This window comes from Brienomyrus brachyistius, chromosome 15, assembly GCF_023856365.1.
Source record: "Brienomyrus brachyistius isolate T26 chromosome 15, BBRACH_0.4, whole genome shotgun sequence".
NCBI classification, from domain to species: domain Eukaryota; kingdom Metazoa; phylum Chordata; class Actinopteri; order Osteoglossiformes; family Mormyridae; genus Brienomyrus; species Brienomyrus brachyistius.
The window spans coordinates 23001701-23029153 of NC_064547.1; the positions used below are offsets into that span (position 1 = coordinate 23001701).

General features: G+C 50.0%; 2 protein-coding genes across 10 annotated transcripts in view; one reads left to right on the top strand and one right to left on the bottom strand.

The window, feature by feature from the left end:
• cep350 (centrosomal protein 350) overlaps positions 1–25374 on the bottom strand; it is a 31640-nt gene extending 6266 nt beyond the window's left edge. Inside the window, exons 1-34 of one of the 9 annotated variants that reach the window (XM_048976688.1) lie at positions 24764–25374; positions 21762–21847; positions 21008–21051; positions 20664–20778; positions 20245–20401; positions 18694–19205; positions 18491–18604; positions 17722–17817; positions 16313–16435; positions 15079–15659; positions 14615–14733; positions 12303–13171; positions 11981–12116; positions 11585–11733; positions 11289–11454; positions 9683–9885; positions 8762–8937; positions 8564–8674; positions 8338–8478; positions 8101–8246; positions 7918–8019; positions 7662–7831; positions 7365–7567; positions 6593–6777; positions 6153–6240; positions 5932–6078; positions 5537–5694; positions 3626–3748; positions 1762–1967; positions 1452–1636; positions 822–948; positions 526–686; positions 271–407; positions 128–183 (exon numbers count right to left, since the gene is read on the bottom strand). In XM_048976688.1, coding sequence (XP_048832645.1) covers positions 128–183; positions 271–407; positions 526–686; positions 822–948; positions 1452–1636; positions 1762–1967; positions 3626–3748; positions 5537–5694; positions 5932–6078; positions 6153–6240; positions 6593–6777; positions 7365–7567; positions 7662–7831; positions 7918–8019; positions 8101–8246; positions 8338–8478; positions 8564–8674; positions 8762–8937; positions 9683–9885; positions 11289–11454; positions 11585–11733; positions 11981–12116; positions 12303–13171; positions 14615–14733; positions 15079–15659; positions 16313–16435; positions 17722–17817; positions 18491–18604; positions 18694–19205; positions 20245–20401; positions 20664–20778; positions 21008–21051; positions 21762–21834 — 6079 coding nt within the window. In that variant the 5' untranslated portion in view covers positions 21835–21847; positions 24764–25374. Of the gene's footprint in view, positions 1–127; positions 184–270; positions 408–525; positions 687–821; positions 949–1451; positions 1637–1761; positions 1968–3625; positions 3749–5536; positions 5695–5931; positions 6079–6152; positions 6241–6592; positions 6778–7364; positions 7568–7661; positions 7832–7917; positions 8020–8100; positions 8247–8337; positions 8479–8563; positions 8675–8761; positions 8938–9682; positions 9886–11288; positions 11455–11584; positions 11734–11980; positions 12117–12302; positions 13172–14614; positions 14734–15078; positions 15660–16312; positions 16439–17721; positions 17818–18490; positions 18605–18693; positions 19206–20244; positions 20402–20663; positions 20779–21007; positions 21052–21761; positions 21848–24763 lie in introns of all 9 variants that reach the window. The other 8 variants (XM_048976686.1, XM_048976687.1, XM_048976685.1 and 5 more) reach the window with 8 other exon arrangements.
• LOC125708848 (voltage-dependent R-type calcium channel subunit alpha-1E) overlaps positions 25030–27453 on the top strand; it is a 149491-nt gene continuing 147067 nt past the window's right edge. The window contains exon 1 of the mRNA XM_048976693.1: positions 25030–25156. The gene's annotated coding sequence lies outside the window, so the exon portion shown is untranslated. The remainder of the gene's footprint in view (positions 25157–27453) is intronic.

Below are 27453 nucleotides of genomic sequence, written 5' to 3' on the forward strand. Positions count from 1 at the left end.
GTTAAATGACAACACACTACATTAACAAATATACCAAAACGCTTTATCTTCCTGTTGGTGAAAATGAGGGAAATGCAAGTCTTAAGTCAGCAGCTGGAATGAAATCATGCTCGTTGGGAGTCCTGACCTTTCTTTTCCTTCTCGGATTCTTTGACAATGTTCCAGTTTTTCCTTGTTTCCGGCCTGTAGGGGGACGATGAAATATAATGGCCTGTAAGGCTTATGGTCATATATAAACACGTGGCAGCAGTCCGGCTTCGGGCCTGTTACCTCTGCATGTGTGGGGGTTTGATGCGCGGCTTCTCTGTGGCCGAAGTGGGGGCTTTTATCTGAGGTTTCGCTGTGGGCGTCGCCTCCAGGTCTTTACTGAGGTCGGCTTTGGTCTTCTGAATGAAGTCATTGTAGCACTAAAAACAACATGAGAAATAAAACGGACAAATCTAACTGCAAAAATGTCCCCGGTGCGGGGGGCAGCATGGTAGAGGACCGCAGAGGCCGCCTATGTTCTCCCAGAGAGGAACATACCTCCAGTTGCTTGAGCAGGCTGGCCTCTTGTGCTTTCAGCCGCTCCTTGTGACGCTTCTTCTGCTCTTTCTTCAGCTGGTAGACGATGGACTTGCGTTTGCGCAGCTCCTCCTTCAGAGCGCGGACGCGGCTCTCAATGTCACTCTGATCAGAGGTTGGTTCTACATGGGGGTGCAGGGAGGCAAATAAAAAAAAAAACAAACCACAGAGATCACCCAGCAGAGGACACACTCTATATATACGGTCAGTGAGGGTCCTACAGCCTCCTTCCCAGGTTTCTCCCCACTGCTACTGACCGGACTGTGGGGCTGAGCGGGACTCGCTGGAAGCAGGCCGGTCAGTCCAGGATCCCGAGTGGTGATGCGTTTTCCCCCTGCTGCTGTTCTCGGTGTGTCTGGTAGTGCCGGTCTTTGACGGTGGAGACTGATGGAGAATAGGCAGAATGGGGAGGTGAGAGGACGCTTGGTGTGGTGTCAACGTGCAGAGAACAGACCCTTCACACGGTCCAATCAGACGGCAATTTATGGTCAAAAAAATCTGAATGGATGATGTCTCGTTCAGAGTTTCAGAAATCAAAATCACATGAACTATTCCACATCGGAAGAAATACCGGAGAATATCACTGCCCGTAACCAAAGGCCAGCACTGCGCACAAATGCAGAGAGTTTGGCATTATGTTCAATATGTGAAAAACTAATACAGAAATGCAGAGACCTAAACTGTTTCCAACTAATGTTACAGTGTTTCCAAAGTAAAATCAAACCCTCTACTGAAACTCAAACTACACAGCTAGTGATTATTAAGCATTAAAGCAGATCAGACATTTCAGACAACGGCACTTCCACACTGCCACACGTATAACAAACCTAAATAACAGCTTGAGGAATGTTATTGGGGGGGGGGATCCCTTCCCCAGAGCAACCTACCAGCTTGCTCTCTGAGTCAAAGTCCTCGGAGTAGATGGACGTTTCCCCCTGGCTGAGGTCCTTGGGGGGCGAGGAAACCTCAGACTCGGGGTGCGCTGCTGAAGGACTGTCCAGCTCCTCGTGCACGGAGGTCTCAGTGGGCTGGCTGGAGACTGTCACAGCTGGAGACTGATCTCCATCTTGCCCTGTAAGGTCAGGTATTATTAACTATGCAGAAGAGAAGCCATTTCATGTGACTAATGCAGAAGAGAAAACCCAATAAATCAGACATCAGTGTTTTGTGGGGTGTCCGGGCTGATCTCTCCTGTACCTTTCAGCGTCCTTCCATCGAAGCTGCTGGTAGGGGCACCACTGGAGCCCACCCTATGGGGGCGCTCTCCTCCCCAGGCGGCCAGGGCGCGCTGCTCCATGCTGCGTACCTCAGCCTCCTCGGCGTCCAGACGCTGCTTCCACTGCAGCAGCTCCTCCGCATGGCGACGCCGGCGCATGAGCTGCTGCTCGCGTTTGGTGAGGAACCTGCAGGTAGGGTGGGTGCAGGGGCGGGGCGGGCGACAGGCAACAGTTGGAGAAGAACGAGAGGCAGGCAGCCGGAGAGGGACAGCGACGGGTCGGGCTCAGAACCACACTGGGAAGCCGAGCTGGGGCTGGCGGTGTCACACTGCACACGTACACGCGCTTACCTCGGCGGGGCAGACCCAGACCCCAGCAGGAAGGCCGAAGGAGCATTAGATCACAGCGCGGAGACACCGGCCACCGTGAGTGCGGACGTGCCGCTTATTTACCGGCCATTTCATTCATGCATTGATTGAGCAGGAGGAGGTTTTGAAAGGCAAGACACCTCTGAAATGAATTCACAAGCAAATCCACCCAGAATTAATACTCCGGTCTCCGAGGGATGCGGCTTTGGGATTTCCAATATTTTGCAGACACATAGCTGTTCTGGCTAGGAAATGAACAGTTTGCATCTCCTCGCGCTACGCAAATGGCAACAGAATCTGTAAAATGGGGAAAAATGCTGACTAGGCCTGGTGAGTGTTGCGTCACAATCCGGCCCATTTCGCTGTCTATGTGAGAAGCTAGAGCCAAACCTGAAATTTAACTAATAATAATAATAATTTAAGAAAAAAACAACAGCTCCTGACTACTGCAATAATAATATTACAATAGCTAATACTCCACATACACACACACAAAAACTGTTATCCTTGCTAACTTCATCACAAGCCACACTTACTTAAGGGCATTTAGCCAAGATTCACAGCACCATTAACCAGATAAAATGCTATAAATGGTGCATTTTATCATCATTAAATAATTTTTCAATTAAGCAGAGAAACGTGTGCTTTAGCCCTGCACCTTTATTTACTCGGGCTCCCCTGTTAGCCATTTCCATTACCTGCTGATAAATCATCTACTTGATAATGCCTGAAGTCACCCAGCGGTTTGATTTTCTCCAACGCCTGTTTAAGATCGAGGGGTCGTGGGGTCTCGGGTACAGGCGCGTCAATCAGTCTTAATAAATGACAATCAAAGAGTGGCCTTGGGGAGCCGCTCTCTGGATGGCGGGGTAACGGTGACAGGAAATGCAAGGAGATTCATTCTGTGCCGGAGGATGGTTTCTGGCACAAACGAAGTGCTGCAATGGGCCCCAAAGCCGAACCCCTGGGACACATGAGAGCTCTGCACACAGCCTGGGAGGGGAGCCTTGTACAAACAGCACAGCCATATCAAAGCGAGCACAACCTTTGGCCATCAAACAGTAAACAACGTCTGTGACCTTCTGCACTTTTGCCTGGTTCACTCGGTCTACGCCAATGACTGCTTTAAGATGTCAATAGATTCCCACATGCTACCCAACGAAGTTCACATTCTTTTGTTATTGTGACCAAGACTAGCAGTCAGGAATTCTACATTTTTACATGATCAGAGAAAGAGGACTTTATAAGCAGCAAACAGTGTGCAGGTGCTCTGTGCGCTCGCTGTGGCCAAAACGCCTGCTCGTTTGAACAAGGCAGCGTCCACCCCCCCCTCAACTCCCCCGGGAGCTCCCCAGCAACACCACCCCTCCCTCCCGCCACTTCCACCCGCCTCCCCGCGGGGGCAGAATGAGAGCATGCTCCATGGGACAGCGGGCAGGAGCCGACAAGGCACCAGAAGAGGCGTGGGCACCGTACCTGACCAACTGGCTGTAGATAAACTGCTGGAATTTGGGATGGAGGTTGGGGAAACAGACACTGAGAGAGGCCCAGTGGTGAGCCGTAAAGACAGAGAAGAAGTAGTGGACAGGAGAGCAGTGTCTACAAAATAAAGCAGGGGAGAGGGGGAGGGTTTGTTGTAAAAATATGAGGAGCAGAAACCGAATGGGGGGGACAGAGGGTCAAGGATGGTGTGAAAACCACAGAAAACAGGGGAGGGGAGAGAAGAGTGAGTAAACATGAGATTTACTGCATTTGAACGTTTCCCTTTTCACCAAACGGCGTGACTTAGGGAAGGCGGCACCACACCGTTAACCCGGCATGAAAACGTGTGATAAAAGTTGTGACTAGGGTACAAATGAGCACATCTAACTGAGGCACACAGCACATTCAAGTCTTGAACAGGTAGTAACATCAGCTTAGTTTCACCCTCAACCAACTTAAAATGGACTAGAAGAAAAACAACAAAAAAACAGATTAGAACCATACTACTTTAAGGATGGAATGAAACGCCCACAGAGGGGACAGCATGCCCTTTCACCCCAGGAACGCTGCTGTTTCTCCTGATCCTTGTCCAAGTAAGACCAGGACAAACAGCTAAAAGCAGGTTGCAAGTGATGTACAGCAGGAAATGCAGGTTATGAGGATGCCTGAGCTCTTCAGGGAACCTGCAGAGGTACAGTCACGCCCTCTGCTGTTCACTGGTGTAAAAATGGACAAATTATCAAATGGACATGAATAGGCACAGCGCATGTTCATGGCAGGGCTAGGTACACACAGAATGCCATTAAAATGACCAGGACCAGACCACACCCGTGAAACTTGTGAAAAGGCTCAGGGGGCTGCGTCACCCTGCTCCGGGGGCCACATGGAGCATGCTCGTATTCGCAGGCGTGGTCCCACGCATCCCCCCCACCCGGCCCGCAGGGGGCTATGTGCCCTGTTTCTGCGGCAAACAATCGGGCTTTCAGAGCAGGATGAGAGCGTTGAGGACGGCACGGCGTTGGACTCGCTTTATAATTAAGGCTGAGGTGACCTGCCAGCGTTTCACCGCGCCGGCGTCCAGGGCGAGAGGCCTGCCTTTCGGTTAATAACACACCAGCCACTGGGCTCTGCGCTGTCGCCTGTGTGATGTAAGATGTAAACAATGCCTTTCGCTAAATGTGGAGCGTGAATTAAACCCATAAATCAGTATTAATCCAGCCAATAGTGGAATCCCTTAGTCAGGGGAATCCCAAAGTTAGGATTCAGCGCAGAATTCATTTCTGAACTATAAAGATTTCCTACTGATGTGAGGAGCAGACATTTCTCCTGTTTACTGATTGATCACTGCGAAGTGTTTATGCCCCAAAAGAGCCCCAACTACTATGGCATCGGTAAAATCACCCTGAGAATAGGCAGGCCCCCATGCACATGCCCAGAGCGCCCAGCATGCCAGCCCATCCCACGTGGTGCCGCACAGCATTACATACGTGGCTATCCTGCCAGCGCTCTGGTGCCTCTTACTACCAGTCCAACTTTAATGTTGTATTATCATCTCAGCCTTACTTATAAGGAAATGGCATCCTTGCTGCCAGTGTTTGAATTGGAGAAAGGCTGTCACCCCCAAGCAGCCCTTATATCAGTGCATTTAGACTTTAATTGGAGAAGCACAGCTGTAAGTCTGTAATGACATGGAGATTATGGATGTTAGTTGGGAATGACACTAAGGATTAGGGTTAGTGACATTAATTCCACAAGGCTCAGGAAAGGCACACAGCAGTGTTACAGCCTTCCTGAGAGACTCACGGACATAAGAGCTACTGGCCGACATAGGAAACCCCATGGACCAGTCAGGCAGGGTCACCATGGTGGAAACAGCAGTGGGGGGGTGGGGTGGGGGGGGCTTACTTCTCATCCATATGGCACCGCATTTTCTTCAGCTTCTGCATGATGCTGCTGGTCTCGCTGCCTGAGACGGAGACCGGGGAGGGGCTGCGTGTGTCCAGGTCCGTCACACTGAGGCTGGGGACGGCTGCCTCGTCGGCTGTCTCTGAGACGGCGGCGTCCTGTGCATGGGGGGGAAAGGGAAGGTGCAGCTCACGTGCTGTGCTGTAATTAGCACAAGGAGTTGAACCAGGTGTGTTAAATGAGGGGAAACCCAAAAAAGTGCAGGGCTCCGGCCCCCCAGGACTGGAGTTTGACACCCCTGCTCTACTACATCAAGAGAGAATGACCGGTCTCCCATCTCGTGCATATGCATTTGAGAACCGCACTCCCAATCCTGGCCACTAGCAGGCACTTACCTCGCTGGCCTCCCCTGCGGACTTCAGACGCTCCCTCAGACGCATGGTGCTGTGCCGCATCCTTTCGATCTCCTCCTGCTGCTTCAGAAGCAGCTGTCTCTCCCTCCGTGCCGCCCTGTTGGCCTCCTGCAGTCGCTTGATCTCCGCCTGTGGGCCGAGGGGCCGTGAGCATAGTGGGGGGTGGAGCCGGGGATGGTGGTGTGGGTGGCGTGAGCACCTACCTGCTCCTGCTGCAGTTTCAGCAGAAGGCCTCTCTGTCGCTTACGTAAGGGTGGCATCATGTCATCCTCCCCCTTATCCCTGAGCCTCCTGGGGAGTGGGGGGGGGGGTTAAGAAAATGATCTTACAAACGTCCAACTAAACAGCACGTGATATTAAATCATTAAATCACACTCATTCTCAATCCATCAGTCTGCCTGTTTTCAGTAAAACGAGCCTGGGAGTCAGACAGACAGACAGGCAGGCAGGCAGACAGACAGGCAGGCAGACAGACAGGCAGGCAGGCAGACAGACAGGCAGGCAGACAGGCAGGCAGACAGACAGGCAGGCAGACAGACAGGCAGGCAGGCAGGCAGACAGACAGGCAGGCAGGCAGGCAGACAGACAGGCAGGCAGACAGACAGACAGGCAGGCAGACAGACAGGTAGGCAGACAGACAGACCTCTTCTGGTGCTCCAGCCAGGCCAGCTCAGCCCTGGTCTTGTCCTTGAGTGCCTTCTCGCGGAGCCGCAGCAGGGAGCTCTGGTGCTGCGCCCGCACCTCCTCCTCCGTCATGTACTGCCGCACCATGTCCATGGTGAAGCGGGAGAAGCTGTTCTGGCCGCTGGAGAAGGGCTTGACACCATCCTGCGAGGAGGAGCGGCAGCGAGTTACTGGCACATACGCCATACTCTATTGCTGCCTTTCTACACCGCGCTGTGTATTTATTACGCCTATTACATAAACTCAGTCACTTTGGATTAAATAATATAAATTAACATAAATGGCTGCCCGAGCTCTTTAACAGGGGATGCACTCGGGGCGAGGGTGGGGACAGGGTGCAATACAGGCTCCCATGTCCCTCCCGGAGTGTGACAGCACATTGCCAGGCAGCTTTGGAGAGGCATCCTCTGAATGGAGATGACTGGAAGGAGAGGTGGGTGGTTCCTGGCGGAGCCGGTTTTAAATGACCATCACTACAGTTTAATTAGTGACGGACACACGCCCTAAACACCAGCCTCAGTGACTCATTGTCGGAATAGTAGCACATAGTAAATAACACCCAGCGGCACCCCACTCCATCGGAACGAGAACTGCCCGTCGCTGTCCTTAAACACGGTACTTAGGGCAAAGGTCCTCGCCGTTCAGAGCTGTGAGAGACACACAGAGCTTCAGGAGGCTTTAGACGACATAGGCTGCAGGGTGGGTCAGGGGAGCGAGGGGGGGACAGCCACCTTGCTGGTGTCCAGCTCCCTGGATTTCTCCCGGTTGGCCTCCTCCTCAGATTCCTCGTGGGAACCACGCTTCCGCTCCATGGTGACGCGCCGATGCGATTCGGAGGGCAGCAGTGAACGGAAGGAACGCTCCTCGATGTCGTCCTCCGTCATGGACTCGTCAAACTTCAGTGAGTACTCGGTGGCAACGGAGGTGGTGTCTGCTGAGCGGTGGGGGGGGGGGGGGGTGCCTGTTAGTAAGAGTTAACACAGCCAGTGGACAGCGACCCTAAGGAATCCTAAACCTAAGCCGCTCACCCTTCTCATCCAGCAGGGAGGGGGCGCTGTTGCTGCACAGCGAATCGTCTGCCGCCGTGTGAGCCTCCTCCTCCACTGAGGTGCTGCTCTTCTCCTCCCTGGCCGGGTTGACGATTGCCAACTTGTCGCATGATGCCAGGGATGGACTCACCTGAGTGCTGCTGCCCATGCTGGTGACAGAGGGGACATGAAGACAACTCAGATGAAGATGCAAGTTAAAGGATGCAGAGACAAGAAGGGGATCGGTGGACATTACCTGAGGCCCGGTGTCCCAGAAGCGAAGGACTCCAAGGGGCTGTTGAAAGATAAGACTGTGTCCTCCATCTGACGTCTCTCAGGAGAGCTCTCACGCCTCCTGCTGAAGAAGGACCTCAACTCAGCTGGCTGTGTAATGAAGCACTAAGGCTTTGCATGGGCAACATCAGCTATCAGCAGTCACCTGTCAGAAGCAGGGCGAGGTGGGGGCGACTTGGACGCTGCTGGGTGCTGCTGCCGCTGCTCCCTCTGCTGGCCAGGCAGTGAAGCGGACGGTGTGGAGGGCACGTTGAGAGCCTGCGCGATCTGCAAGCGTGCCAGCTCAGTCATCTGCAAGACAGCAGAGGCCCGGGTTGCTGTGGCTGTCAGAGGCAGGCCGGAGTGGCCCAAAGCGTAATGCAGGATGAGTGGGAAGTGGCACCTCTCTGATATGGCGCGACGCCTCTGCTGTGTGCCGTGCCGCGTCCACCTGCTGGCCCATCATCCTCCTGGCTGAATCCTGCAGGCCCTCCAGTGACACCTGCTGCGATCTCGTCATGTTCTCCTGCAGCTCGGTGTGGGCCTGGGGGAGGGGAGGGGGGCAGGGAACTGTGAGCACAGCAGCCTCGGGCACCCAAGGACAGGGGGACGGCGGTTTCCTGGCGTACCCGTGCGGCCCGCTGCCGCGTCTCCTCCAGCTGCCTCCTGCTCTCCAGCTCCTCTTGCTCAGCCTTCAGCTTCAGCCGGAGGAGCTCCTGTTCGTGCCTTTGCTGCTGAGTCTGTGGACGTTCAGATTTTAAAGGGGAGCGAGAGGACCGACGAGCAAAGGGCGGCGTGCAGAGAGAAGCCCGGCTTGCGGAGCCCACCTTGAGGATGTGGGCCAGCGACACGCCCTCCTGCTGGGCCAGGCCCACGGCTCTCAGGCGCTCTGCAGCTGCCAGCTGTCGCACTGACTCCTCCATGGCCTCCAGGTAGTTCAGTTCGGCAGACATGCGCTGCTGCAGTGCAGCTGGGGGGTACTGAGGCTCGCTGGGGGGGGCAGCTGGGGAGAGGAGAATGAAGCGGTTAATGGGCACCTGACGGATCAGGGGTGATGCAAAAGCACAAAACAATTCTAATGCACCTAAAACTAACTGCATGGCGCAAGGCACTGCCATCATGGCCGCTTTATTTAGGCAGCAAACATCATTCCGTCCAGCTTTCATTTTCATTCAATATTTTAACCTAATTAGATGAAAGATTATACCTATATTTTCACTGAAGCCATATTTTTAGCTTTCAATAGTATCACCCCTACCAGAGCAACCTCTCAACACAAACTGAGACACAGGAGTGAGCCTAATTAATGGCCCAGTACCCTGCTCTGTATTAGATAATCTTATGTGACCAGAGTGCCATCAGAACACATACAGCAGAACCATAAATCCCAATAACACAGCACGGCCTATTTTTGCTGTAATAAACCTTTAGGAACACTTCAGGGCCATGCCCTAAATATAGCCTAACTGTACTAAATCACAATGATCCCAGAGTACAGCCTGGCTCCTGTATCTTCAGCAGAGCCATTTACTCATTTCAGACTAAGACTATGATGAACACCCATGCAGGGACGGGACCAACAAGTCACCTTGGCGTGACACAGATCATCCTCATAATCAACAGCTTGTCAGTGGAACTTAAAAAGCAGCTATTGCCAACATTTAGTGATCTGAACAGAATATGTAACTTATTCTGATGTGTGAGCAAAATTCACGTGACACAGACAACCCCACCCCGCCAGACCCTACCTGTGACCCCAGGCTGCACACCGCCCCCCGCCCCGGGCCGAGTGGACGGCGCTGAAGGCCAGCCAGTGGTGGGGGGCTGTGGCGAGGAGGCCTTGCGGCCGTCGATCTGAGCCGAGGCGATGTCATCTGGCGTCGTCTTCTGCGGAGATGCGGACGAGGACGGTGCCGGGCTCCTGGGGGACCCCGTGCTGTCAGAGGCCGAGCTGCAGACACAGCAAGAGCACATGACCAAGGGCGTGAAGGTCGAGAGATACAGAGCACAGAGACCACGGTGTCACAACTGCGAGGACCTGCAGCTGTAAACGGTGCGTGAAAAAGGAAGACAATCCCGGCAAACATCTGATGGCGAAAATGCTGAAAACCAAAATGGGAAAAGGATTCAAAATGCGCAAACGTGGGGAGCCAAGCTAGAGATGCCATAAAGAGGATCAGCAGGGACAGGCATGTGGTCCTGGGCTGGGAAACACCAGGAAGAGATAGAGGCCTCAGGGACCCAGTACAGGTCACAGGAGAGTGGGTGAGTACCGTGGATTTGCCAACAGCCTGGGAGGCACACAGGTTACCTTAACCAAACTGTGAGCTGCTCAGATAAAAAAAAATAAAGCACCATATTTGACAGACAGCAAAGAATGACAAGAATTTGCAACCTGGTCTCAGACGCAGTCACAGGTAAACAGACCACATGCTGGCGTGAGGCCAAAACTGCAGCGTTAGAGAGCCTGAGTGCCTGGCATTAAATACAATGGAGCCTGTGTTTCTCCCCCCGCCGTCCAGCCCACCCCCAGCTCTCCTCCCATGCCTAGCATGAAAGCCTGGACCACATCAATTACAACACAAGTCTTTTCACTCATAAGTACTGATCCCAGAATACTGGTTCTTAACTCTTTACCTAAACCTCTTCAGCACAATCAGGCTTTACCAATGACTCGTTTCCCTGAGCAGAAAACAAAAGCTCGTGACAATCAGTAAACAAAAGTACTTCTTACTATAGCAGATCAATTGAACTACATTTTGCTGCTAAATGTAGTAAAATAATAAAGTACATCTTGTACGACAACCTGAAGTGTTTCATTACTGTGCTTGCTTTTCCTTCTCATCTGCCTTTAACATTTTCTGTGGCATCCAAATACAGTACGTACATCATTCTCAATAATAGGGGACACAGTAATATAAGGTCACGATTTATCAAGTAATGCAGCTACGGTGCGAGGGACGCAAGGCGCATTAAGCCAGAATGGCTGCGTGCAAATGTTTAAGATTGATAATAAAATTGTGAAAATTGCATACTGTTTTCAAGTGTGAGGTACAATAACTTCCTTGAAATAAATTGTTTAAAACGTAGCTGCTTTTAAAACTTGCCAAAGCCTCTTGAAAGCATCTCATCTTTAAAATGGTGTCTTTTAATGCACGACACGGGATATGAGGAGAAGTGAGTATAGCTCACAATGGAGAAATTGCACACGTGCCTGCTTTGTGGTTTCTGTTATGGGTGCTCAAAATGTTAAGCGCAACACCAGCACTGGCATAGAATAAAGTGTTAAACTGGGAACCTCCCGCCTTGAGCAGTACCCCGGTCTTGGTCCCAGCGAGCCCCGAGCACCCCCACCTGAGCGGGGACAGGCCCGAGAAGCTGCGCAGTGTGCCGTCCGAGTCCACGCTGTGCCCCACACCCGGGGCTGAGCCCCGTCTCGGGGATCCTCTGCTGGAGTGATTCTCGGAGGGATCAGAGGATTGTTTCTGCTTTTCCACCAGGGTCTGCTCCAGAGCGCTCTCTTCAGGACCAGTGGAGGGGAACCATAGCTTAGTGCACAGAAAGGACCATATAGCGGACCTACTGTATAGCAGAGGACTAATACGGTGTTTTTCTGCTTGTACAGCCTGTCACAGAGTGCAAGGAGTCACCTCTCTTGTGGACAGAAGCTGCTGAGCATGGTGATGACAGTGGTGTGGAGCCCAGGGAGCGGTGAGACTGAGAGCCCGGGGTACGGATGTCAAAGGGAGATCTCCGGCTCAGAGGCTCATCGTGGGGACTGTGGATCCCATTAATGCTGCTGGAAATGATAACTTGGTGTCAGTCCATTAGCCAAAGAAAGACACAAATCAAAGGGATCATTAAAGAAGACTCCTCTGGTACAGGCAGGTACTGTGCTCATGAGCCAACAGCTCCACCTGGTGGAAAAGCCAAGATAACAACCCCCAGAGTTGCAGCGCAGATTATTTCAGATCTTTGATGCTGTGGTCACTACTCCCCTCCAGCAGAACACACAGAGACCCTTCCCCGTAAAGAGGTCCCCTCACCTGAGCCCAGAGTTTGCTCTCTTTTCAGACCGGCTGCTGCTCCCGCTGCAAGGGCCGGAGACGAAGTCGTCCTCATACCCGGCAGATGCAGTGGGAAGTGAAGGCGAGGAGGTCCTCTCTACCTTCTCCTCAAAGGCTGCAGTAAGGAGGGAAGAATGGCGGAAAAGTAAGCAGCTGGCTGGTGTAACCAGCGGTGACTCAAAAACGAATAAAAGTGGCAAGAGTAACAAACAGTACGCGTTCAACAGGTTTGAAAACCAAGCGTTTTAGAATCTGCCCAGCACCCTGCCAGCTGCTTCACAAAGGCCTTGCAGAAACTGACCTTTGCTGTGGCCCCATAGCTGCTTGGTGAAGATGTTGATGACACTGTGTGGGCTGCCGTGGGCCAGCTCCTCCCAGGGACCCCTGCCCTCCGTGCCCTCGCTCTGCGAGTGGCAGGAGTGCTGCTTCTGGGTCTCTCTCCTGAGGTGACCCAGCGTCTCGATGGCGTCCATCTCAGCGGCGCAGAAGTCTCGGAAGACGAGGGACTCAGCGAGGTGGGACGCGGCCCTGGGGCTGCCCTCGCTCCCGTGGCCCTCGGACAGGCTGCCCTCGCTAAGCAATGGGCCCTCGCTGATGGAGCCGTTGCTGGAGGCATGGGGGCTCGGCGGCTGCCCGGTGCCTGGCACCTGCCAGTGCGTGCCTGCCAGAGGCCTGCTGCTCTCGCCGACCTTCTCGCCCCTGTTCAGGAAGTCTTGCAGATTGCCCACACCGGGGAGAGCGCCATCAGGGACATCGTGCCCGGCTCCGAGAGGCGGTTCCCCGCCGTCACGGACAGGTGGGCTCACCGGCTTGGCCCAGCGTTCGTCGGTCTGTGCCGGCGGCCCCACATCCGCATCCTTGCCGGAGCCGTAGGCCGCCCCAGCCAGGGCCAGCTTGCGAGCTTCTGTCTCGATGCGGGTGGACAGGGAGGCGGCCGTGGCCTTCAGCGCTTCGATGCGGCTCTGCTTGCTCTTGGTCAGCCCATCAGTTAGGGTGGCATGCTGGTTGTTTCTCTTCAGCCCCGATATGCTTGCTTCCAAGCCCAGCAGCTGGCTGAGGAGGTGCCCTGTAGGCCCTGTAGGGGGGGACAGCGAGCCGCCGCCGACGCCTTTGTGAGCCGCTCTCATGCCGTCTTGCTGCATCCAAGCCACTCCGACCCCCAAGTCCTCCCTGGGAAAGAAGATGCAGGAACACAAGTAATGTTTCAGCATTATTCCTATTGAGCCCAATTTTCTTTTAATAAAGACCAAAAATGACAATAATGATAAATGGAAATAAAAACATTCTAACATCAAACAATCAGTAAAGTTACTGTTTCAGGGCCACTCCTGCAGCACACATTTCCTGCTCACTTCACACTGAAGTCCTGACGTGGTTCATGCACCGAGGCATACCCCCAGCATGCTTGCGCAGTTTCCATGGAAATACACAAGCTTCACGGGCTAAGGCTGCTAAATCAGCAGGATGTCACATGACTGCACAGCCTCCTGCGTCTTCCTGTTTTGAATCTTTTCCTTATTTTGCACATTTAAGCAATAACACGGGTGTAGGTCATTCCCCAGTAAAATGGCCATGTCTTGTGCCAAGACCACAGATTCCCTCTAATGCCACTTGTTGTGTCACTCTCAGTCTTTAAGGGTTTCAGGCTAATGACTTCAGAAACCCACAAAAACCTCCCTAACAGATCAGCACCTAACATGCCTTCCTGCACACAGTCACATCAGAGACAATCCACGGTTATATGCTCTGGATCATAAAAGGAAATGTTACCCCCACCCCCCAACTATTACTCATGTGTTCACTAAAATCTCTGCCTCAATCACAGAGTTAACTCACTCTCACAATAAACAGCACGCATGGCCCAGCATGCATTGTAATTGACGGCACAGCTTTCACGTGCTAAACCCTTCTACTTCCTCAAGCATTTCTTGCCTGTGACTGCAGGTCTTACAGGAGAAGTAACTGGGCAGGTTAAAATCAGAGACCTTGGTGAGCTGAATGTTAGGGACTTCATAAAAAAACATCAGGCGTATAACATACATCACAGATATTCAGCCAAAAGAAGCCCTGCGGCAGGGCTGGAAACGCATTTGCATTCCTACTGAAGCCATCAAAGTGGAAATGACCTGGAAATGCGTCTCCCATGTGAAGACCCTGGAGTTTTGCTTTCATATCACTTTACATGTTCTCCGCAATGTTCCTGCAATGTTACCTCACACCTAAAACGCACACCCGTAGGAGTTTCAAAAACGGCCACAATACACAAACTACAGTGCAAACCATAAAGATTTGGAGAGTGACATCATTATAATTTTGCCTCTGTACACAATGACTATGAAATTAAACATACATTTAAAGTGCAGCCTATCAAATTCAATTTAAGGCCATGCAAAGCTATACTGGGTGAACTGTACAGGAATTGCCAACCAAATTTACATACATAGATGCCCCACTTTAAGGGACCTGAGTGTTTCACTTCGAATACACGGGTTACAGAGCCACAATAAACACTGTCCAAATGCATACGGAGGGCACTGTAATTCAGGACAGTGGCTGTTCAGCAAATACACCAAATTTTATGAAACCCAAAAGGAGAGAGCGGGCCGGTCTCACCTGGAGAGAGGAGGGGCCTGAGGGTCCGATAAAGAAAGGTCGCTGCTGGAGGAGGCGCTCTGCGGCCTGTCCAGACGTTTATTCTCCTTGTCAGACTCCCCCGAGGGCTGGTACGGTGGCTTCGGTTGAAGGACAAAAAAAACGCAAGTTAGCCATGATCACCTGACCGGGGTTGGTCCACAGGAGAGAGAAGATGCCCAGAATTGCCTGTCAGACCATCATTTTTTAGCATGACCATTAAACAGGCTGCCCACGGGAACCTAAAAGATGAGTCTAGATTGCACTGCGACTCATCAGATATATCCATCTTTTTAATAAGCAGCCTGGGGATGGAGTCCGTGGTAAAGTGGACAGCAGCCTCCCTGGTGCCACGCTACTCGCACAGTATTTAGTAATGCATACAGAAGCCCTGTGGTTGGCTATCACGCCGATGTGGCCCCGCCCATCCGCAGGCCGCCGCCCACCTGCAAGCCGCTGCTCTCCGGCCCAGCCTGCTCCCGCAGAAGCTCGGTGAAGGTTTCCCTCAGACGCCGGTGCACGGGAGCCTCGGGGGCCCGGGACGCGCCCCCCCGCTGCCGCTGGTACAGTTCGTGCAGCCTCCTGCTTCTGCACTCGGCCTCCTCCCTGGCGGCACGCTTCTCCTCCTGCTGTCGCTTGCGGCGCTCCTCCTGCTGCCGAGCGATGTAACGCCGCACCACCTCCGCGTCGTAGTGCCTGCGTTTCGGTGCCGCCGCCTCAGCCCGAGCCGGGCTGTTGCTACGGGCACGCCGGCCAGGGGCCCCCGGCGCCGACCTGGCACGCGCTTTTGCCCCCTGCTTGCTGGCCGTGGCAGGAACCTGCTCGGCGGTCTCCAGCTGCAGGTCATCCAGGAGCCCTCTGATATCAGCGGGTAGCACGTCCCCGGCCGCCGCCCTCTGGGTCCTCTCCTCCAGGCCACCGGAGGCCCGATCTGCCTTCGGCTGGCCTTGGTTCTGCTCTGTGCTGCTCGCCCTTTGCCTCCTGTTGGACTCGGGCCGTGGGTCAGATTTTGCCCGAGGGGGATGACCTACAGAGGGAAGACACATCTTTAAAAGAAATGCCATTCCAGGTAAAAGATAAGGGTTTATGTAACCTGTGACAGATGACCATGGCAGGCTGTAGGCGTACGTAAGGCACAGCAGTAACAATAATGAGACATCAATAACCTCAGTGGAGAGAAAAACCTGACATAGTAACACCAACCGCAGCTTTAAGGGCAGGAAAAGAGCACCAAGCACTTTCACAAGAAGCCCGTATATATACACGTCAGTATCACGCGATGTAAACAACACCCCCCCCCATACCCCCAAACCACTTCCCTTGTGTGCATGGCAGTGTAGAACCACTTCCCCTGTGTGCATGGCAGTCTAGAATGTGCCATGGGGGGCAGGCCAGAGTAATGCAGCCCGACAAGCTGTGCTGCGAGTCAGAAAGAGGGAATCTAACACTGCTTTTTACAATCAGTGAACACAGTAACCAACATGCATCTAGAGACTCTACATTCCTGCAGGGGGTGTCGCTGGGCCTCCAGACCCATCAGTAAGAATGTCTGTTAAACAAGACGCCTGAACCTCTACTGTTGTAATATCAGTTACGATGTCTGATGAAGGACTGAAAGTAAGAGGCTGGGTAAGACTGCAGTTGCTGTTGCCATGATGATCGGATTCAGGCCTCACCCACCTCGGCTCTCCCTAAAGTTGGTGGTCTCTGGTCCACATTGGCGGGGGACACGGGGCGCCGGGCCGAGAATCATTTTCACCAGCTTCTGACCCTCCCGCCAGGATGCGGTGTTGATCACTGAGGCTGCTGAGGAAGAGGACGGACTGCGGTCAGAGGTGGTGCCGCTGAAGAACACACGGCCCACCCCAAACCCTACGCTGGGGAGATCCAGAACGCTCCGCTACAGAGTCATGGAGAGCACGGGGCAGGATGAGATGCCAGACGCTCACAGGGCACATGAGCGATTGCGGGAAGAAACGCTGGAGTCGCTGAAGGAAAAGCCCCCTTAACTGTGGTGGTGAGAAGCTAGTGCTTACCAGCATTACAGACTCAAGACAGACAATTAGAGATGTACAAATAAAAAATATCTGGCCAAAACCAATAGCTGATTTTTCACTGATACTGATTGTTTGGGGGAATTCTGCTTAAATAAGCTGAAGGACACTCCATCCATGTAAATAAAAGAATAAATAAATTACTTTTTCAAATTTTAGGAATATATTTTTTGGTATGAAAACACCAACTATGGCATACAACAGTTTCAAAGTACTATATTTTATAACTGTACACATCTTGTATATTTATAACATTAACTGCTTTCAGTTATTGGCAGAAAGCTATGAAACCATAAGACTCATCCCCATTGATCCACTTTACACAGGCAGGTGCATCCTAAGCATTTAAGCATTTCAGTCTGACTTATACTCAGCAAGACGGACGGAAATATTTTGCAGTGTTTCCACTCAGTCAAAAAAAATAATAAAAATTCTTTGTGGAAAAGCTGATCAATTCCAGTTAAAACTTGACTGATTGTAGTGCACACAGAGGTCTGGTATAATCAGGCTGAGCTTAGAGCAGCAGATCCGCACGGAAAAGCAGCTGATGGACGATGGATGTAACTGTAGATTTCACAGCACTATTTTTATCACGGCCTGCTGGAGCAAAGGACGTGCATGACAAGGCCAGCCTGAAACTGCATCATGAGGGGAGGGGAGGCGACCCGGCGAGCCCGGCATTCCCATGCTACACATAGCGACCGTTTCTGCAAAATGCACCAGGTCCATTTTCAATGGTACCGAGAGAAATCGAGGCTTGCTGTACATTGCTGGCCAGGATGGGCATTAAGGGGCATCTGTACTATGCTGAAACATGCAGCACAGCACAGACACGCTACATTAACGCCTTCACAGAACCCTTGATGTGACACACAACATAAATAACTCTTTGGCTTTACCCAGTTAAAATTTTTCCAAAAAGTATCCAAGTGCCAAGAGACAAATTTCCCCAGGCACATGAGACAAGGAAACACACCAAATCGAAAACCATCATAGGATACAGACAAAGAGGAGCCGACAGTAAAGGGGCCACACCTGGATTGGAATCTGCCTTGTGGGTCTTTCTCACGGGTTTGGCGCTCGGCCCGTCCTTCTCCGTCCCTGTAGGCTTTGGGTTGATCTCTCTGCTTTCTATGAGAGGGAAAAAAACCTTCCATTAAAGCAGAGGATCACCAGACACTGAGGTATCAGTGCTACAGCGCTAACCTTTAGAAAACCCTAAAAACCTCTGCGATGGGAACCTCCAAGTTCAATCGTACTTTACAAGAAAGAAAAGTAAGAATAATGCATAGAAGGGAAAATGCCTAGAAACGGACTTGGTAGCGGTTGAACAAGTTTACAAATTTGTCTACAGGAAGTTCGGAGAGTTAGAAATATAACCAGTACTTTAATTTCCTTCAATTTCCATTATGTGATTCGACAACTGAATATATCATAGGGCGGAAAAACTATGCATCACTTAGCGTTTCAGAGATGCGACTGCTGAGCGGCACATGCGCACAAATATAAATGCTTGCAACGGCGGAGGCCACATGCGTAGGTCAGGGTGTAGGCTCGACCCAGAAGTATAAATCAGCCTTAAAGACGAGAGTGAGGAGAGAGAGGGAGAGATAGAGAAGGAGAGCGAGAAAGAGCCAGGGAAGGGGGGGCGGGTTGAGAGAGGGGCATCCATCTACTCCAGTTTCTCTCTGGTGCCCAGCTGTTCCTGCTTGGGTTTTAATTTGAACAACGCGCTTTGCCCACTGCGCCCCCCCCAGTTCTCCCTCTGAGCCTGCTGGCACATTCTCATTTCCTCAGCACCTACCTGACAGCTGCAGCGGCACTTCCCTGTGGATCTCGCCGCTCGCCTTTCGCAGCTCCTCCTCCTGCCACACTCTCCCGTCGGACGTGCGGACCCTCATCTCACTGGGGTTGAACCCTGCAAGCAGACAGAACCCTTTCAGTTCAGCTGAGGGGGCTTCCCCAGATTTCGCGTCCAGCCAGAAAGCCTCCGTACAATGCCTGTACCTTTGTAGACGGGCGCGGGAGGGGCAGCAGCCACCTTGCGCACTTTGGCGGTGGGGACGGCCAGTGTGCTCTCGAGGCCATTGGCAACCAGCAGGGGGCGCTCGAGGCCGCCCATCCTCGCCTCTACCGCCACGGCCTCCTCCAGGTGCTCACGCTGCCTCCGGATCCTCTCCTTCAGCTTCTCCAGCTTGTCGTCAGGCTGCCTGCGCCTCAAGCACTCCAGACGGCGGGAGGCCGAGCCTGGGCTGGAGGACTGGGGAGCCTCCGGGGGCCCCTCCCACCGAGGCTGGCGCAGGGCATCAAGGGCGAACCGGTCGTTGAGGTAGCGCACCACTGTGCTGTCCAGTGCCGAAGACAGGATGCTCTCCGAGTGGCGGGTCTGCTCGTCGCGGGTGTCCCGCAGGTATACCAGCCTGCTGAGCTGAGCATCGTGAGAACAGAGGGAAGGGAGCTCCGAGAGCAAGGTCTGGGCTTCAAGCTGGGAGGGGGTCAGCAAGGGCGAGGTTGGCTCCCTGAGGGGGAAATGCCACACATGGTAACTGCTACTGAACACACACTCACGTAGCACACACACAGCAGTAGGAACTGACAGGCACCAATGCAACGGTGGCAGAATTAACCCCTTGTCAGAAACAAGTGACTTTCGGCACTTTTCCCCCCTAAACCTGCAATCTGACCATCTGCAGTTCGGAAGGCCGCATTTAAAGTTGATTGGAAACTAATGCTTACTGCATGTTACTGCATGTCTACTCAACAGCAGCAGAAAGTCAACCTCTCAAGCCTTTAGTCTTACATACAGTACCAGTCACTTTGTGAAAATTATCATCACATGATGACCGTAAGCGAACCCCAAGGTTATGTAGTATTATCTTGTGAATGAAAGAAAAAAAAAAAAGATTGACAGATGACCAAGACCCCAAACCCCCCCCGATCTAAACCCTGTAGAGCGTGTCTGAGATGAGTTGGACTGAAGAGTGAAAGCATGGCAGCCAACTTGCGCCAGAACCAGTGGAAACTCCTTCAGGACTGTAGGAGAAGCATTCCAGGTGGCTACATCTGGAAGCTGGATGAAAGAACGCCAAGAGCCTACAATGCTGTCATTGAAGCAAAAGGGAACTATTTGTAAGAGTGTAAAACTTGAGTAAATTTTGAGATGATCTCATGGTTGTTGCAATATTTGATATGTATTACTTCATTGCCTCAGACCCTTTTCCTGAAAGGTGAATAAAATAGGTGAAATAGAGAAATGCATTCAAAGCAGGTGTTTTTCAATAACATTGGACTAAGGCTGAAAGCAGGCAACTATAATTGTTTATTTTAAGCCTCAAGTACTGCCTAAATGTCTACTTTTAAATGTGCGTATTCTACCACCATAAACCTGCAATTTCCTTCAAGATTACTTACTTAATTCTCTGTCTCTATAAGTAATATAGACCCTAAAACTAGATGTGAGGAAAGAGATGTGATCTCAAATCATATTTTAAGAGCCACTGACAAAGAACTCCAGATAATTCCAAAGGACTCAGACTCTCTCACAAGCACACTACTGACCTGTAAGAAGCAAGCGGCTCCCTAAACTCCACGCAGTTGGGTCTTCTGACATTGCTGTCCAGCGTGGTGGCCCTCAGGGGACTGCGGGAGCTCTTTTCTGGGCTGCGGCGACTGTGAGCTGCAGGCTTAGAGAGAGCGGGGTCAGCCATCCGTCCATCTGCCAGGGAACATATTAGGAAGCAAGGGTTATAGCTTTTTCAGAGGATATCCAATGTAAGCCGAGTTATGAGAGAAATAAGACACCGCAACATAACTTTACTGAGACCGTCACTGACCGATAAAGTCGCATGCAGCTTGTACTTTCATTTCAGTCTTGTGGATAAACAGCACCTTAACACCACATTATCAGAAACACCTCAGCAAACGCCCCGTAGCAGCACCTATTACTGGCATCACAGACCGCAAATGCTCGCTCTCACCTCTGCGGCTGACCTTCCTGGAGCGGCTGCTGGGGGCCTTCTTCAAGTCCATGAGCGAATCTAAAGCCACGGTGGTGCCGGGGGCCGCCTCCAGTCGATTTTCGATGTGCCGTAACTGAGGAGAGATGGCAGCCCATCCTGGATTACGTTCGCAAGCATTTACTGAAGGCGAGTCACGGAGCTTGCAGTGTATGGCCGATTGCTTACTGACACAATGACTGAAGGCACAGAAGGTTGGACAAGGTCACTTAACTGTCAAATATCAAAGCATTTAGGCAATGAACTCATACCACACAAAATACAGCACGTGCTGCTCAGCCAAGCAATCAAACATCTTTACTCACAGCCGCTTTGGTCTGACTCAGACTCTTCCAGGCAGACGACAGCTCTGAAACAGCAAGGGTGGGGAAATCATCTAACTATTGAACCTTCTGAACCTTTACTGTAGGAAAGCTATCAGCACTTAAGCACAGGCAAAAATGTAACGAAAGCCATAAATATATAAGCTATCTGACTGAAAACATCCTCTGCAGGCCTAGTGGTTTCCTCCCACAGACTGCGTCACAGTGGAACAGGACACAGTGACCCGTGCCAAGGGTCTGTCTCACAATGGCAACGCAACACCAGCAGTGTCCCATTTCTTCACAACACACATGCACGTATAGCGGAAAGCTCATGCTGCAGCACTGTGCCTGACACTCTCTGCTCCTTGTTGCAGTTGCAGTTTTTTAGCTCACTTTCAGTTTCACATTCCCAGTGCTGACACTGGATGTTTTTTGCATATACAGTTTAGTTGGAAATGGAAGGTTTGAAGCTCCAGCCGTGTCTGTAATGCAGGCACTGAGCACATACACGCACCTACCACGCAGAATGCTCCTAAAGAGGGGTTTCCTAAAACCTTGGTGCAAAGCAGTGACTGCACCCTATAGGTGAGAAATAAGCCAACGTGAAAGCACTCGTGCACATTCTGGAAGCTCACGATAGACCCATTTTGAGCCTCCAAAGAACACTAAGACCTATGCAAGCAGAAACCTGCAGAAACTGAACTGTGCGTGCAAGACCAATGCCTGCATGGAGGATGCATGAGAAGGGTCTGACCTCCCCCGGTGTCCTCTCCAACAGCCTGCGACACCATCGGACAGGACACTCCAGCTAACTTGTGGTTCCACATTGCTCCTATTCACCTAGGTGGCGGTGGGGGCAGGAGAGGCAAGGAAGCTGTTTTTAGGTCATTTGGGAGGGCTCCAGTGATCTCAACTTTTCATACAAATCTGTGCAGCCAACATACACAAATTCTAGGTCTAGAGCAAATAATGCATGTGTGTTCTATTTTACACACTCAGGCACACGCGCGCACGCACACACACACACACACACACATATATATAAGGGGAGTGGGAAAGGAAAAGAGGCTGACGGTGCACCTGCGTCTTCCTAAGAGAATGCTGACTGGGCTTATTTTGCTCCTCACATGAGGCCAAGCTGCCCGTTACGAAACAGGCATGGGCGTTCATGCAGTGCAGAAAGAAAAATAGTGGGGAAGGGGAGGGCGGTCAAAACAAAGGAGCCCATTTCTCCGTATGACAATTGGTAGGCTGAAGCGAGGGAAAACTGACAAGATAGCAGGCAGCCTAACCGGATGCCTCCCGTGTGCCGTTATCTTCAATACCCCGAAAAGCGAACATGCAGTATGAAGGCTCTGTTCCTTATTCCTGGAAGAAAAGAGTCTGTATTTTGGAGCAGCATATTTCACCCAGAGGCATTCCAGTCATATCGATGCAGTTTTTCTTCTAACAAACATGACACAGCGCTGAGAACCCCACTCCACCCAATCTGAAACTAAAACAATAAAAATGGTTGTGTTTTCAGCAGTGGCTTTGAGACTTTTAAACAGAAGTTGTCCTCAAGAAATGTAAAAATAAATACAGATAAAAAATACAAGATATAATATTACAAGTAATTTTAAACTGCATAATTAGGCTATATTTCATCGCTATAAACACATATAGCCTCTTTATAGCATTGGGGGAAAAAAGACAATGCTTAAAAAAGCAAACATTAAATCTGCTTTGCTCTCATATTTCACAGAACCACAGAAAGCTGGAGCATTTCCTTGCCTGAAAAATCCATCAACCACAAAATCACATGTGAGAGACCTACTTAAGGTCTGAGCAGCAAAACAGAGAATGCACTTCTCCTCATACCTCCTTTCCATTGACTGCCACAAGGCCAACCCCCATGGCAGCGCAACTATGACAACGATGTGGAACTGTACACAAAAAGAGCCCAGGCAGACATGCGAGCTGCATTCTGATCCAATGACGAAGACAGATTCACCCTCACGCCACATCAATTCAAATAAAATGTCCAATTAATTCTCATATTAACAACTGACCAATAAACAATGCCTCTTAACATCCAGTGCAGGAGTACATTCATAAAAATACTTACTGAAAACGCCACACTTACGTGAACAGGCAATCCGGTTACTTAACACCAAAACAAGTCAAGGACCTTATAATCCACAACCTGCCCCACAGCACATACCAATACAAGCATCCATTCACCACTTAAATACACTGGCTTGGAAATGTTGCATACTTAAGATTCACCTTTCACATACAAGACAGAAATTTCAGACTATTTGACAGAAAACATGTCACCCGACATATCAGAACCCTAAAATAACCCTGAACTCTAAGTAAGACACAGATAGCTATGTCCCTATCATGCTATAAAAAAATAAGCTATTAAATAAAAGATGCCATTAAAATATCAGTTTTAGCCTCCAAAATACTTCACAAATCCAAATTCCATTATAAAGATGAAAGCAGGCATGACTTTTGTTGCAGTTGTGAACCGCATATTCTTTTTTACTAGTGAAGATTATACAACTGTGAAAACCTCTCATTTCACACTAGTAGGAATCTAAATGTGCAACAGACATAGAGCCATGCACAACTACAGCAGCAATAGAAGAGTCTGTAGAATCATGACCCAAACAGGCTACCATATTATAACATAGTTTTCCTTACTTTCAAAGCCGTTCAGTGTTGTAGCAATAATAAAACTGCCTCAGGTCGATACTTGTCTTCCACAACTGAATTACGTCCACTTCATTGAGAAGCAGCCTATTTTATCAAGATGATTTCAGAGGCCCAAAAATCATGGCAGCTGACTGACTGCAACAGCCACACATCTATTAAATAACAATTAAAAAAAAAGTGTGTGTTTCTAAATTTGAGTTCCAAAGGGAAATGGTCAGGGAAACTTGGGAGTTGCTTTAGTAAAGACATATACACAAGACTGAGCACAGTATGAACCGGTAAGCTGCAGGTCATCCACTACAAGGGTGCAAGTGGAACAAATAAATAATGTATGTTTCTAGTAAAGACATTTCTGTAAAGGGTGAGTCAAGCAACTGACGTGCCAAAGTCCAGGAGAAGGGAGCTACTTGCCTGCAATGGAACTGATCATGCAGGCTTCACAGCACTAACATGATGCAGGATCCAATGTCTTGATAACCCTTTTAGCACCTGCCCTTCGCTCATGGGCCGCTAACTAGGGTACAGAACGCGAGGAATAATTTCAATGTAACCGAATGAGGAAAACTAACTTCCTAGTGAATGCAACGTTCCCTGCACCCAGTTATCAGTTAAACAAACAGAATTCGTGGTGGATCCCCTCATCTAACCACAAACTAAATAAATTATCGCTTGACTAGGCTCACACTTCCGATGCAAACTATGACTAATGAACTGCAGGCTTTTCGATAGTTAACCAGGAGTCACTGATACAGGCGACCCGGGTGACAGGTCACCTGACAAAACACTCGACAGAAGGCGATCCTGTCCTTTCAGAACAGCGTCATACAAGCTGAATACGACCAGGAATAACACGCAAAACTTTACTGCAGCTATTTTAAAGAATCCATCCCACATAACCGGGCTAATGAAACCATCCTATAATAACTGTGATAAAACTACTCAGAGCGAAAAAATACCATGCTGAACAAAGAGTTTAATTTTCGATATGGTCTCATTTTATTTAATTTACAGAAGACATAAACAAAAATAATTACCATGACCGGGGACACTAACCTTGGGGCGGCGTCATTCAGTCACACAGCTTCTACGCCCAAGTGTCATCGGTGGCCGGACCGCTTTGGGCTGAATAACCGGCCGGGGAAGCCACCAAGGAGAGGGAAATATCAGAGCGTACTTTTATCGTTTAAAACCGAGGCGGAAAACAAGGGGACATCCGCGTTACTAGCCGGCTTGCCTTGACAGCACTGTAGTTCTCTCTACAGCCGGCTAAGCAAACAAACTCGCTGCAAGCGAATTAATCAGCTCGGCCGGATATCTACGGTCATTCTCATGTTCTCCCAACCAGACGTATATCTGCAAAACCTATCCGTACATCTCAGGAGGCAGGAACGACAACATGTCCGGTGAGCTGCATGGCTACCCGGCGTCTCCAGGCCGCCGACCCAGGTAACGTAACGGTCGCCGGCGCGGCTAGCGCGGAGGCTACGGAGAAGACAACTTCGGGAACCGAGTCAAAACGAAACTGTCCCTTCGAGAATTTCTTCCCAGGGGTTAGATTAAGTACCCTTCGCCGAAACGGTCCCCTTTTTGCCTGTCAAGAGCGAAAAAAGCCGTAGATAACAGTTCACTGTCCGCCATTAACTAAACAACTGGGAAGGACAGGAAAGAGGGAGGTGGGAGAGGCGCGTCGAATCGCGGGAGTAGCGAAATATCGCGAGATCTTGGAAGTAAACTCTCACGAGGTCCCAGGAAGAAAGTTCAGGTTTCGCGTATATATGAAGGCGATCTGTCAGAAAGACCCTGTAACTATTCGATACAAAATTATAAAGAAAGTAGGGGTATAGGAAGAAAGAGGACTTGTATTTCCCAGAATTTAATTTGGCTTCATTCGCCCCCCCAATAAACAGACCTTTGTGTTTACGTTGTTACGTTGTGTCGCCAAATGCAAAAAAATCTACTGCGCTATTGAAAGTGAACTCTCACCAGTACATTTTTCTTAATTTAATGTAATTTAATTTAACGTTAAGTCCCACCTTGAAAACATTTTCAAAATGTTTTATTCCAAGACAAGTTACTGTGTCGTGCATCACAAAATCCATTGGAGACTGTAGGAAACGGATCACAAGATCCTAACATGAAGAAATACTACAGCAATATGCGGGTGTTTTAATTCTCGATGGATTTTTTTGGCTTTTGGCCACTGTCCTAGTAAATTTGTGTCTGGTTTGGGGATTTGAATATACACAGGGCCACAATGCCGCTACTCCTCCATTGAAAAATCAACAATATGCAATATATCACAATTATTTATAAACCACTACTGCTTCAAACCTCTAGGGCTGCAGTCTTAAATCCCACAATCATTATGTGTGTGTAGAGTTTGGATGTTCCTCCCATGTCATTTGAATTCTCACCCGCAGCCCAAAGTCACCTCTCCCCATTCTCACCACGTTCTACACATTCACAGTATCCTGACCATACTGCATCACTTTCTGGTTTGGGAAATGCGACATCTTTGACTGCAAGAACCTACAACGTATGGTGCATGCAGCCAAGAAGGTCATTGGAACGTCGCCTTTATGAAACGGTGCACCTGTAAGGCGGTGGAGGTGCCCCCCCACCCCTCCCCTTAGTCTTTTTGTGCCCCTTCCATCTGGCAGGAGGTACTGAGGCATCCAAGCCGGTTCTGCTAGACTCTGCTAGAAAAAGGGTACTGCTGTGGTACAGATTTGTGGTACAGATCTGTGGTACCACAGATTTGTGGTACAGCAATGTTCATGTACTCCAAATGGTACAAAAATGTTCCTCAGAGTCCATTTCTGTAGCTTTAATTAGATTAAAATGTACATTTATCTAGAGTTAGGGTACAGTTGGCAGGCTCTTGAGGGTACATCCGCAGTGACAAGTAATTGTATCTTCAAAGGTACAAATTGGCACTTTTTTGTTTGGACTATGTAGGCCTATAGGTAGCTCTGTGGTCCCGAAAACCTTATTTTGAAAGTGAGTGACGCTTACTTGCATTCTGCCACTGATATGTGCGCTTAATTTAATTATTATTGTTCTCTGGAGTGACGCATTAAGTCACATGCCTGTACGTGGCCAAATGCAGCATTGCAGTGTTCAGAAAATCAAACATGTAACAAAAGTAAAATTTTTAGTTTTGTTAGATATTTACAAATGAATGTTACAATCCAAAATGCATGAGAATAATTCATATAGTGGCATAGTAGTGCAATGGTTAGCACTGTTGTCTCACCTGTCGGACCAGGGTTTCAGTCTCTGCCATGGTTCCATGTATGTGTAGTTTGCATGTTTATTATAGTGCATAATATCTCCCAATCCAGTTTGGTATTATTCTGCAAAACCTGGCATTTGTCCATATGTCTCTCATCTGAAATTTATTCTCCTATGCTTTTTTAATAGACACAAACTATGCTTTGCGGTCATTTAGTTATCCTTTACACTGTCCTGAAGCAGACCCTTTATTTGTTAAGACAATAACTTAAAAATCATTTGATGGAACTTTTTCTGACTTCGCAGGGACATTTTATAGTTGCATATTAATAACATACAAGGTCAACTCAGAGATCTGGTTTTTCAGCATGATCACTCATTGTAAGGGTGAAGATCTGGACTTATCTGGATCTTTGACACAAAGTGCACCAAAAATGAAACAAAGGCCCTTAGTGACGTCAAAGAGAACCTCAAGATGATTAGAGGCTTATTCTTGTGAACAGGATTAT